The following is a 13,812-nucleotide window of genomic DNA, read 5'->3' as shown; positions in this document are numbered from 1 at the left end:
TATTCATTATATTGTGCGTTATGCATAATATAGGCTAGCCTATATTAGTCAATGGTGCCCATATTAGCATTTTTGCGCTTCATGTCAAAATCATCCCAAAGTATAAAATACTTATGACCTAGTGTTGATTCCTTGCTCTTTCATGTCAAGTTTTAATGTCACATGCACAAGTACAGTGAAATGTCTTTCTTGCAAACTCAATGCAATAATCAATAACAATGAATTCGTAGAAAAAAACACGAGAAATAAGAATAAGAAATTTGAAATACACAAAGTAAGTAAGTAAGCATACCATATACAGGAAATATATATTTTTAAGTAAGTTCCAATACCATATTTGCAATGTGCAGGGATACTGGAGTGATGGTGGTAGATATGTATAGGGGTAAGGGGACTAGGCAACAGGATAGAAGATAAAAAGACTAGCCGCAGCTTGTATGTGAGTGGGTGTGCGTGCGGGTGTGTAGAGTCATTGTAATTGTATGTGCATATTATGTGTGAGTGAGCAAATGGTGGAGTGAGTTTTTGTTTAGGTGTTGGAGTGACCGTGTGTGTGAATGTGCATAGAGAAATTGAAATAAAAAGGTCGATAAAGGTTAACACAGATAGTCCGTGTAGATATTTGATATTTTAGCTATTTATCAGTCGTATTGCTTGGGGATAGAAGCTGTTCAATAGCCAGTTGGTGTCAGACTTGATGCACGGTACCTCTTGCCGTGCGGCAGCAGAGAAAATAGTCTATGGCTTGGGTGGTTGTAGTCTTTAACAGTATTCCATATAAGTTGACCATCATCACTGAAGCACCAAGGCTCAGATCACACCAAACGTCAACCTAATAACAACAACAACATGATACAACAATGTAATAAATTATAGCGACATGATCGACTTTACGATGGTTAAAGGGATACTCTGGGATTTTGGTAATGAGGCCCTTTATCTACTTCCCCATAGTTAGATGAAATCGTGGATACCATTGTTATGTCTGCGTGCAGTTTGAATGATGCGCATATTCCTAACCAGCGTTAGCGCAATGACTGGAAGTCTATGGTTTTCATTGCGCTAATACTAGTTAGCATTGGCTCACAAAACATAAATATCACAACTCTGTTTTGGAATATACTGACTTCATGACCAACATTTTTCAATTTACACTTTTTAGTCCATTTTGGCACTGGAATAAATGTTTCTGACTAATACTGAAGCCAAACATTTTTGTAGAAAAGCCAACGATACAAGCATGAAGGCTTGCGCTCTTTTTTTCCCGTGTTGCACTGTTGAAGGTAGCTGCACTTGATTCAGAAGCCCTGCGCACCAAGTAGGCAAACTGTTCGCATTTTGAACATTCAATTTGTCTGAAAAGAACAACTCTGCCTCCCCGACGAACTGGGAGATCTGCTAAATCGACTGCGTCTACTGTGCTGGACAATCGGATAGCTTAAATCACCGTGCCTCCCTACAGCATCCACGACTCTGGCCACAGCAAAGTTAGATACAAGCCTGCATGAGATTTCATAACTTTTAAAACCATGATCAGAGAGAGAGAGGTTGTCAAAGAATACAGCAAAGTGCTGCTGTTTTTATGAGTGAGTTAATGTCAAAGTTTTATCCAGAATTATCAACACTGTTTTTATTCAACGCTATTACAAAACATAAAACGCGCTTCTCTACTTCCAATGAATGAGTAGCCAAGTGTATTGATGTTATTATTATTAGTAGCTCGTCGTGTTAGGAGTAGTTCACTTTCTCTGGTCATAGGAATCCGACTAGGGAAAAGTAATCAAACTCGGAAACTCTGGCATCTTTCTAGAGCTCCGACTTAACAACCTGAAGTTCACTGATTTGACCTCGTTTTTCTGAATTCCCAGTTGTCTTGAAAGCACCATGACCATACCATGACCATCAGATGCAGGTACCATCAGTCCTGTAAAATAAAAAAGCGAATTATTTGCAAATGATTTCAGTTTATGATCATCTGTGCCTCGCAAGTGCTACACCAACTGATCTATTTTGTTATCAAAGCTTGAGTTTGGAAATATAATATGGTCTGAGAATAACAATATTGGCAGGCCAGGCATATAGCCAATATGCTGTGATAATATATCAGGCCTACTGCACAAACCTCATTCCTACAGAACTGTTTTTATTAGGTTAATATTACATGTTTTAAGTCATGTTTAAATAAAAATCTGAGCGTTAGATCTCGGCTTGCTTTTTGACTGCGAAAGTGATTTTTTTGAGGGGGGTTGGGGGTAGATCAGCTTTAATATTGAATATAGATTGTAGCTTCCATCAATGTAATTGTTTGCATAATTTCCAATCCCCCATATCATTTTTTTGTAAATATATACAGTGCCAAGAAAAAGTATGTGAACCTTTTGGAATTACCTGGATTTCTGCATAAATTTGACATACAATTTGATCTGATCTTCATCTAAGTCACAACAATAGACAAACACAGTGTGCTTAAACTAATAACACACAAATTATTGTATTTTTGTTGTCTATATTGAATTCATCAATTCAAAATTCACTGTGTAGGTTGGAAAAAGTATGTGAACCTGTCACGCCCTCATCTGTTTCACCTGTTTCTTGTGTTTGTCTCCACCCCCTCCAGGTGTTGCTTTTCCCCCCCAGTGTATTTATCCCTATGTTTCCAGTCTCTCTGTGCCAGTTCGTCTTGTATGTTTTCAAGTCAACCAGCGTGTTTTCCCGTGCTCCTGCTTTCTATTTCTCTTTTACTAGTCCCCCCGGTTTTGACCCTTGCCTGTTTTCTGGACTCCATTTCTGCCTGCCTGACCTCGAGACTGCCTGCCACTCTGTACATCCTGGACTCTGAACTGGTTTTGACCTTTTTGCCTGTTCACGACCATTCTCTTGCCTACCTTTTTTGGATTGTTAATAAATATCAAAGACTCTAACCATCTGCCTCCCGTGTCTGCATCTGGGTCTCGCCTTGTGCCTTGATAGAACCCCTAGGCTAATGACTTCTCCAAAAGCTAATTGGAGTCAGGAGTCAGGAGTCGAATCAATGAGACGAGATTGGAGATTTTGGTTAGAGCTGCCTTGCCCCATAAAAAAGACTCACAAAATTTGAGTTTGCTATTCACAAGAAGCATTGACTGATGTGAACCATGCCTCTAACAAAATAGATCTCAGAAGACTTAAGATTAAGAATTGTTGCCTTGCATAAAGCTGGAAAGGGTTACAAAAGTATCTATAAAAGTCAGTCCACGGTAAGACATTGTCTATAAATGGAGAAGTTTCAGCACTGTTGCGACTCGCACTAGGAGTGATCGTCCTGAAAAGATGACTGCAAGAGCACAGCGCAGAATGCTCAATGAGGTTAAGAAGAATCCTAGTGTCAGCTGAAGACTTACAGAAATCTCTGGAAGATGCCAACATCTCTGTTGACGAGTCTACAATACGTAAAACACGAAACAATAATGATGTTCATGGGATGACACAATGGAAGAAAAAAAACATTGCTGCACGTTTGAAGGTCGCAAAAGAGCACCTGGATGTTCTGTGGACAGATTAAACTAAAGTTGTGTTGTTTGGAAGGAACACACAACACTGTGGAGAAAAATAGGCACAGCACACCAACATCAAAACCTCATCCCAACTGTAAATTATGGTGGAGGGAGCATCATGGTTTGGGCCTCCTTTGCTGCCTCAGTACCTGGACAGCTTGCTATCATTGACGGAAAAATGAATTCCCAAGTTTATCAAGACATTTTGCAGGAGAATGTAAGGAATGGTCCAAAATTCCTCCTGATTGTTTTGCAGGTCTGATCCGTAACTACAGAAAACGTTTGGTTGAGGTTATTGCTGCCAAAGGAGGGTCAACCTGTTATTAAATCCAAGGGATCACATACTTTTTCCAACCTGCACTGTGAATGTTTGCACGGTGTGTTCAATAAAGACATGAACAATTATAATTGTTTGTGTGTTTAAGCAGACTGTGTTTATCTATAGTTGTGACTTAGATGAAGATCAGATTAAATGTGATGACCAATTTATGCAGAAATCCAGGTAATTCTAAAGGGTTCACATACTTTTTATTTTTCTATTTATATACAGTACCAGTCACAACTACTATTTCAAGGGCTTTTCTTTATTTTACTATTTTCTACATTGTAGAATAATTGTGAAGACATCAAAACTATGAAATAACACATACAGAATCATTTAGTAACCAAAAAAGTGTTAAACAAATCAAAAAATATTTTATATTTGAGATTCTTCAAATAGCCATCCTTTGCCTTGATGACAGCTTTGCACACTCTTGGCATTCTCTCAACCAGATTCACCTGGAATGCTTTTCCAACCGTCTTGAATGAATTCCCAATAATGCTGAGCACTTGTTGACTGCTTTTCCTTCACTCTGCGGTCCGACTCATCCCAAACCATCTCAATTTGGTAGAGGTTGGGGATTGTGGAGGCCAGGTCATCTGATGCAGCACTCCATCACTCACCTTCTTGGTCAAATAGCCCTTACACAGCCTGGAAGTGTGTTGGGTTAAAAACAAATGATAGTCCCACTAAGCCCAAACCAGATGGGATGGCGTATTGCTGAAGAATGCTGTGGTAGCCATGTTGGTTAAGTGTGCCTTGAATTCTAAATAAATCACAGACAGGGTTACCAGCAAAGCACCCCCACACCATAACACCTCCTCCTCCATGCTTCACTGTGGGAAACACACACGAGGAGATCATCCGTTCACCCACACCGCATCTCACAAAGACACAGCGGTTAGAACGAAAAATCTCCAATTTGGACTCATCAGACCAAAGGACAATGTTCCACCGGGGTAATGTCCATTGCTCGTTTTTCTTGTCCCAAGCAAGTTTCTTCTTCCTATTGGTGTCCTTTAGTAGTGGTTTCTTTGCAGCAATTCGACCATGAAGGCCTGATTCACGCAGTCTCCTCTGAACAGTTGATGTTGAGATGTGTCTGTTTGTCACGCACTGACCATAGAGAGCCCTTGGGGTTCTCTATGGTGCAATAGGTCAGAGCGTGACTAGGGGGTGTTCTAGTATTGTATTTCTATGTTGGTGTGAGTATGGTTCCCAATTGGAGGCAGCTGATGATCGTTGCCTCTAATTGGGGATCATACTTAGTGTGGTCCTTTTCCCACCTGCGTTTGTGGGATATTGTTTCGTTTTGGTTTAGTGCTATGTGCGCTACGAACTTCACGTTCTTTTATTCTTTGTTGTTGTTTTGAAGGTTCACTTTAATTAATATGTGGAACTCTACTCACGCTGCGCCTTGGTCCACTCATTATGTATACGACGAATGTGACACTGTTACTTGAACTCGGTGAAGCATTTATTTTTGCTGCAATTTCTGAGGCTGGTAACTCGAATGAACTTATCCTCTGCAGCAGAGGTAACTCTGGGTCTTCCTTTCCTGTGGCGGTTGTCACGTCTACTCCTGCTCCTCCCCTCCGGGGTTCGATGTCGCCGGTATACTAACCACTGGTCCTGGGATCCATAATTACGCACACCTGGTATCCATCATTACGCGCACATGCAGATCATCATGATATTCACCTGGACTCCATTACCGTCCTGATTACCTCCCCTATATCTGTCACTCCCTTGGGTTCCTTCCTCAGTCAGTATTGTTTCTGTGTTCATGCGTAAACGCCACTGTTATGTTGTCTCGTTTCATGTTTGTTGTTTTATTAAACGTTTCACCTGCTTCTCGACTCACAGCGTCTCCGTTACAGAATACTGACTCAAACAATGGAAGCAGCAGGAAAACCGAATATCTCTCAGACGGTCGACGAGCAGGGTTACCTTGTACGTCAACACCATGACCAGCTGGCATAACTAGGGACGGCTATGGTAGAGGTTCTTCGCAGTTTGCAAGGTCTCGAACACACCAGGGAGGCGTTACCTTCAACTATCAGAGGATACTCTACAACAAAGAGATCTTCTGTTGAATCTGACAATTAATCTTGATGGTTGTAAAGTCGTCTCAAATAAAACTGTGAAGGACCTCTGCGTTACTCTGGACCCTGATCTCTCTTTTGACGAACATATCAAGATTGTTTCAAGGACAGCTTTTTTCCATCTACGTAATATTGCAAAAATCAGAAACTTTCTGTCCAAAAATGATGCAAAAAAATTTATCCATGCTTTTGTTACTTCTAGGTTAGACTAATCTAGTCCTTAATCTAGTCCTCGATAGTCGGCCTTTAGGATCCGGAACCATCACACACATCACCCAACCACTCAACCTCACGTGGAGTCCATTCATCAGAAGAACATCCTCTTCTTCATTACCAGTGCCTCCCAGGGCCTCTCTTGGCTTCAATGCCGTAACCTTACCATCTCATGGTCGAGGATGAGAATCACAGACTGGTCACCCGACTGCTGGAGGACCTGCTTCCCTGTACCCTGTGGTTCCACATTGGTTGAGTCCTGTGGTTGCCCTTCAGCCCAACATCCCGGAGGTATAACAGGACCTGCGGAAGGTATTCTCCAAGACCCGCACCACCTGTCTTCCTCCTCATCGCCCCTTGGACTGTGCCATCAACCAAGAAGGATAGAGGGTTACATTGACTACATTGACTACAGAGGACTCAATGAGATTACCACAAAGTATCGGTACCATCTCCTGTTGGTGCCGGCAGCCATCGAACAGGGCTGCGGGGCTGGTTCTTTACCAAACTGGACCTGCGGAGTGCTTACAATCTCATCTGCATCCGGGAGGGGGATGAGTGGAAGATTGCGTTTAGCATGATGTCTGGTCACTACGAGTACTTGGTGGTGCCATTTGGCTTAGCCAATGCTCCGTCAGTGTCCCAGGCATTCGTTAACGAGGTGTTCAGGGACATGCTCAGATGCCAGGTGGTCGTGTATACCGATGACATCTTGATCTTCTCGGCTGCCCTGGAGAATCACATCACATCACTCACGTTCGAGCAGTCCTGGAACGCCTCCCGGCTAACCATCTGTTCGTCAAGGCTGAGAAGTGCCAATTTCATCAGAGGGCTGTCTCCTTAGGCTACCAAATCAGTCCGCAGGGAGTGAGGATGGATGACAAGAAGCTAGATGCAGTCAGGTCATGGCCAGTCCCAACCACCATAAAGGGGTTACAACGGTTTTTGGGGTTTGACAACTTCTACCGCCGTTTCATCAGGAACTTCAGCTCTGTCGCCGCTCCTCTCACCTCTCTCCTTAAGGGAGGCCCCCGTAGGTTGGTGTGGAGCCCAGCAGCCGACAAGGCCCTTTGACTACTCAAGGGACGTTTCACCTCCGCCCCATTGCTCAAACATCCAGATCCCACTAAATCTTTTGTGATGGAGGTGGATGCTTCAGAGGTAGGCGTGGGGGCAGTTCTGTCTCAACAACAGGGTAACCCACAGAAGTTGTACCCATGTGCTTTTTACTCGAATAAATTATTCCCTGCAAAGAGGAAGTACGACGTCGTTGTATGTGAGCTCCTGGCGGTGAATTTGGCATTAGGGTGTGGAGACACTAGCTGGAGGGCGCTAAGGAACAATTCGTCATTCTCACCGACCATCGGAACCTGGAGTACATACGGACAGCGAGGAGGCTGAATCTGCGCCAAGCAAGGTTGGCATGGTTCTTCAAGGTTTGACTTCACGCTGAGCTACCACCCAGGTTCCAAGAACACCAAGGCTGATGCCCTGTCCCGCATCTACGATTCCGGAGAGGGTCCTGTCCAGAATGCGCCTATAATCCCATCCTCCCGAGTCGTAGCTTCTTTGGTCTGGGACATAGATGTGGACATCCGCCAGGCTCTGGAGAGGGAGCCCGCACCCACTAACTGTCCTTCCGAGCGCATTTACATTCCTACAGGGATAAGGGACCGGCTGCTGACCTGGGAACACCCAGCTGTCGCCACTGGACATCCAGGTATTTCTCGCACTTCCCAATCCATCCCTGGGAAATTCCAGGTATTTCTCGCACTTCCCAATCCATCCCTGGGAAATACTGGTGGCCCACCTTAGTGCAGGATGTCACTTGCTATGTCAACTCCTGTTCTGCAAACCAAATCCCCCCGGAACACTCCAGCAGGGAAGCTCCTTCCCCTTCCTGTGCCTCAGCATCCCTGGTCCCATCTATCCTTTGACTTTGTTACTGATCTCCCCTCCTCTGACGGTTTCATCATCATTTTGGTGTTTGGGGATAGATTTTCCAAATCCAATCGTTTAATCTCTTTTTTTTTTTTACCCCCTTTTCTCCCCAATTTTCGTGTTATCCAATCGTTAGTAATTACTATCTTGTCTCATCGCTACAACTCCCGTACAGGCTTGGGCGAGACGAAGGTCGAAAGCCATGCGTCCTCCGAAGCACAACCCAACCAAGCCGCACTGCTTCTTAACACAGCGCGCCTCCAACCCGGAAACCAGCCGCACCAATGTGTCGGAGGAAACACCGTGCACCTGGCCCCCTTGGTTAGCGCGCACTGCGCCCGGCCTGCCACAGGAGTCGCTGGAGCGCGATGAGACAAGGATATCCCTACCGGCCAAACCCTCCCTAACCCGGACGACACTAGGCCAATTGTGCGTCGCCCCACGGACCTCCCGGTCGCGGCCGGCTGCGACAGAGCCTGGGCGCGAACCCAGAGACTCTGGTGGCGCAGCTTGCGCTGCGATGCAGTGCCCTAGACCACTGCGCCACCCGGGAGGCCCTTAATCTCTCTTTTTAATCTCTCTTTCTCTCTTTCTGGTCTCCCTACTCCCTACCTGCACTTTTCCAGCAGGTCTTCCGGCATTATGGCTTTCCGGAGGACATTGTCTCCGACCGTGGTCCCCAATTCACATCATGGGTATGGAAAGCGGTAAATGAGGTAAAAAAGCATGTGAAATTACTATTGTTTACTTTTGCACTTTTCACAACCAAGACAGGACGATAGAGGGGGGGGGGGGGGGTAAAAAATAAACAGCAACAAAGAAGACTAAGAGACAGCAACAGACTATGCAGAGAAAGCAATGGAGAAAGGCAGAGGAGGGGTCAGCACACAGTAGACTGTATCACTTAAAGCTGCTCTATGGATTCTAATTACTGCACATTGTGTGTTGTGTGTGTGTGAAAGAGAGAGGGTGTTTGGATACTGTTGGATTCCTTAATCCCACAGTAACTCCTGTAATTGAGTACTGGCAGTGTCTGCTTTAGCAGGAAGGTGCAACTTAACTGAAAAATATATAATATCTCAATGTTGTAATCTCAATGTTCATCTAAAAGTGCACCAAATTGATGGATTTAGCTGTTGAAATTCCTTATTTTTTGTCCAGGGAAGGAGCCCCTCAGACACCCCTACTGGCTTTGGGCTAAGCCCTGAATGTCTTCAAATCCTAGAAACGCTTTGGTCTTTTGACCAATCACATCAGCTCTTTTCACATTAAATATTTTTCAGAACTGATCTGATTGTCAAAAGACCAATTAGTGAAAAAAATATCAGAATTGGGCTGCCTGTCTAAACACAGCCATGGTGGCGTAGCCGGAAGATCAGAACGCCGTGAACCAAGAGGATGTGGGTGGTACCGGAAGAAAAGATGGCGGAAATGGATGCTGAGTTCGAATCAAGCAGCGCGTCGAGTGAAGTTGGTGAAGACGAATGTTCTGAATGGACAACAGTAGTAGCGAAAGCTGGAACAAAAAGGAATTTGGAGTGGAGGATACGTGTATGAATGATAATGAATCTCTTCTTGTTGGGGTGCGTTTGTTGAGTAAGGATACATATATGGGAAACCCGTTTGAGGTGTCGAAATGGTGAAGTATGCGCTGGGGAAATTGGAGTCTGTCAGAGTGACCAGGAGTGGTCTTATTTAGATTAATTTATATTTCTGAAGAACAGAGGAAGATTGCAGTGAGCCTCAAAAGAAGTAAGAAATAAGTTTGGTGTTTTGAACTTCGGAGTAGAGCACCCGTCAAAGTAGTCATCTCAGGGGCGACGACGGATTTTCAGGTTGAATACCTGAAGAGATTTCCTGGTGTGGTTGGTGCCCGGTGTCTGACCCGATTGGTGAATGGAGAAAAATAATAAAGTCTGTCAGTCCTGTTGTTTTTTGACAAAGAGCAAATACCTACACAAGAGCTTTCGTCCCCAAACTACTGCAGTGTAAGAACTGTAAATGATTTGGCCATGTTTCTAATGTGTGCAGACAGACAGAGTATATTGAAGAACGGTGTGTAGAAGGACGACCGTGTTGCAATTATGGTGGGGATCATGATCCCGAGGTCCTGGAGTGCCCTGTAAAGGTGAAGGAGATTGAGGTGGCAAAAGTTAGAGCAGTCAATCGAATCTCCTATGCGGAGGCGATTTAAAATAATTTAGGAAACAAGTGATGCTAGTGAAGATATGGTAGTGGACGCACCACAGCCTGTACTAAATGTTTGCTGCCAGTCAAAAGATACCATGTGTCAAAAAGGTGGGTTTTGTGGCTTTCATTGCCACAGTTATAAACTGTACGGCACAAGTCTCATAGAAGTCTAAGAAACTGGACATTATTGTGGTTGCGGCAGAAAAGTTTTGGGGATTTAAGGATTTTACATCTAAAGACAAGGGGTACTGGCATTGGAAGACCTGCCCTCCAAGGTTCCCCTTGAGCCTGCGTAGGGATCAGATCTTATTTTATATTTAAAAATAGTTGTTTGATTTAGTTTAGTATTGTATTTTGGGGTGGTTTGGTAAATCCTGTTTTCATCTCGCACAGTAGGTGAATAATAATTACTGTATAAATGAACATGCACAATGTAATCATGTATGTCAAAGTGTGTCAACTATGTAAGTTGAAAACACTAATGTTAAAAGCACTGTGTGTCACGCCCTGACCTTAGAGATCCTTTTTATGTCTCTATTTTGGTTTGGTCAGGGTGTGAGTTGGGGTGGGCATTCTATGTTTTGTTTTTCTATGATTTTCTATTTCTATGTTTTGGCCGGGTATGGTTCTCAATCAGGGTCAGCTGTCTATCGTTGTCTCTGATTGGGAACCATACTTAGGTAGCCTTTTTTCCCACCTGTCTTTGTGGGAAGTTGACTTTGTTTAGGGCACATAGCCTTTTGAGCTTCACGTTTTGTATTGTTTTGTGGGCGTCATTTCGAATAAAAGAGAAAATGTACGCTCACCACGCTGCACCTTGGTCCCCTCCTTTCAACAGCCGTGACACTGTGTATGTTTCCTTAACCTTGACAACAGGCAAAGAGCTGTGAATGGATCAGTGGTTCACCAATTAGGGCCTTGATGGGCTCTGTAACAGTAACAAGGCGTGATGTGTAATGAAACAACAAAAAATTGCGGGAGCGACATTTCTTTGGGACCATCAAATGACGTCCTGACAACTGATACACAGAAATGTTTTGTGTCTAAAGAACATTAATATCTTATGTTCTGAGAACATGGTAACCATGTTCTGTGTATGTTTGGTGTGACATTGATGGAATATTGTCACAGTCGTGTGTATAGGTGGCAGGGAAGTCAGGCGCAGGAGAATCAAAACTTGGTGGAATGGAGTAGTTTAATAACTAAAACACATAACTCCAAAACCATGAAATACAAATGAAACAAAGTGGGTACGAGGACCCGTCGCGCACCAAAATACAAAACACGAAAACTGAACATAAAACAATCTCTGACAAAGACATGAGGGGAAACAAAGGGTTAAATACACAACAGGTAATGAATGAGATTGAAACCAGGTGTGTAGGAAGACAAGACAAAACCAATGAAAAATTGATCAATGATGGCTAGAAGACCGGTGACGTCGACCGCCGAGCACCGCCTGAACAAGGAGAGGCTTCGACTTCGGTAGAAGTCGTGACAAATATTCTCCTAACCCTCAGTACCAGTCATAAGTTTGGACACATCTACTCATTCAAGGGTTTTTCTTTATTTTTACAATTTTCTACATTGTAGAATAATAGTAAAGACATCAAAACTATGAAATAACACATATGGAATCATGTCGTAACCAAAAAACAAGTAAAAAGAAAATATATTTTATATTTGAGATTCTTCAAAGTAGCCACCCTTTGCCTTGATGACAGCTTTGCACACTCTTGGCACTCTCTCAACCAGCTTCATGAGGTGTCACGCCCTGACCATAGAGAGCCCTTGGTTCTCTATGGTGTAGTAGGTCAGGGCGTGACTAGGGGGTGATCTAGTATATCTATTTCTATGTTGGTGCTAATGTGGTTCCCAATTAGAGGGAGCTGTCTATCGTTGCCTCTGATTGGGGATCATATTTAGGTAGCTATTTCCCCACCTGTGTTTTGTGGGATATTGATTGTTTGTTAGTGTGTTTGGGCACTATGTCCTCATGGTCTTTGTAAGTTTTGTTATTATGGTGTTGTTAGTTTCACTTAAATAAATATTTGGAACTATACTCACGCTGCGCCTTGGTCCGCTCATTTCCAAGATTGTGACATGAGGAATGCTTTAACAACAGTTTAGAAGGAGTTCCCACATATGCTGAGCACTTGTTGGCTGCTTTTCCTTCACTCTGTGGTCCAACCCATCCCAAACCATCTCAATTGGGTTGAGTTCAGGTGATTGTGGAGGCCAGGTCATCTGATGCAGCACTCCATCACTCTCCTTCTTAGTCAAATAGCCCTTACACAGTCTGGAGGTGTGTTGGGTCATTGTACTGTTGAAAAACAAATGATAGTCCCACTCAGCTGGATGGGGTATCGCTGCAGAATGCTGTGGTAGCCATGTTGGTTAAGTGTGCCTTCAATTCTAAATAAATCACCGTCATCAGCAATACACCCCAACACCTCCTCCTCCATGCTTCACGGTGGGAACCACACATGCGGAGATCATCCGTTCACCTACTCTGCGTCTCACAAAGACACGGCGGTTGGAACCAAAAATCTCAAATTTCGACTCATCAGACCAGAAGTAAAGATTTCCACCAGTCTAATGTCCGTTGCTCGTGTTCATGGCCCAAGCAAATCTCTTATTATTGGTGTCCTTTAGTAGGGGTTTCTTTGCAGAAATTCGACCATGAAGGCCTGATTCACACATTTTCCTCTGAACATTTGATGTTGAGATGTGTCTGTTACTTGAACTCTATGAGTTGCAATCTGAGGGGAAGTTATTTGTCGATTTCTGAGGCTGGTAACTCTAATTAACTTTCCTCTGCAGCAGAGGTAACTGTGGGTCTTCCTTTCCTGTGGTGGTCCTCATGAGAGCCAGTTTCATCATAGCACGTTTTTGCGATTGGACTTGAAGAAACTTTCTTGGAAGTTCTTGAAATGTTCTGGATTGACTGACCTTCATGTCTTAAAGTAATGATGAACTGTCTTTTCTCTTTGCTTATTTGAGCTGTTCTTGCCATAATGACTTTGAATTTTACCAAATGGGGCTATATTCTGTATACCAGCCTACCTTGTCACAACACAACTGATTGGCTCAAATGCATTAAGAAGGAAATAAATTCTACAAATTAATTGAAATGCATTCCAGGTGACTACCTCATGAAGCTGGTTGAGAGAATGCCAAGAGTGTGCAAAGCTGTCATCAAGGCAAAGGGTGGCTACTTTGAAGAATCTCAAATATAAAATATATTTTTATTTGTTTAACACTTTTTTGGTTACGACATGATTCCATATGTGTTATTTCATAGTTTTGATGTCTTCACTATTATTCTACAATGTAGAAAATAGTAAAAATAAAGAAAAACTCTTGAATGGGTAGGTGTGTCCAAACTTTTAACTGGTACTGTACATACAATGTTCACCTAACTAACAGAAAACTGGACACTCAAACAGGAGAACATTACAGGTAGAATTGTTAGCTGGTTGAAACACACATGCACAGCAATACAAAC

At 43.3% G+C, this 13,812-nt stretch overlaps 1 protein-coding gene across 3 annotated transcripts in view; it reads left to right on the top strand.

Moving 5' to 3' along the window:
- Nucleotides 1-2,931, top strand: part of smad10a (SMAD family member 10a) — a 40,468-nt gene extending 37,537 nt beyond the window's left edge. For 2 of the 3 annotated variants that reach the window (XM_023974971.3, XM_070436108.1), the window contains exon 13: nucleotides 2,618-2,930. In XM_023974971.3, the coding sequence (XP_023830739.2) occupies nucleotides 2,618-2,839 (222 nt within the window). In that variant the 3' untranslated portion in view covers nucleotides 2,840-2,930. Of the gene's footprint in view, nucleotides 1-2,617 lie in introns of all 3 variants that reach the window. The other variant, XM_070436107.1, reaches the window with a different exon arrangement.
- The last annotated feature ends 10,881 nt before the right edge of the window (nucleotides 2,932-13,812 follow it).

The sequence above is a fragment of the Salvelinus sp. IW2-2015 genome, linkage group LG30 (genome assembly GCF_002910315.2).
Source record: "Salvelinus sp. IW2-2015 linkage group LG30, ASM291031v2, whole genome shotgun sequence".
Classification (NCBI taxonomy): Eukaryota; Metazoa; Chordata; class Actinopteri; order Salmoniformes; family Salmonidae; genus Salvelinus; species Salvelinus sp. IW2-2015.
The sequence above is the reverse complement of the archived record's forward strand: the minus strand, read 5'-3'. Positions and strand labels throughout refer to the sequence as shown.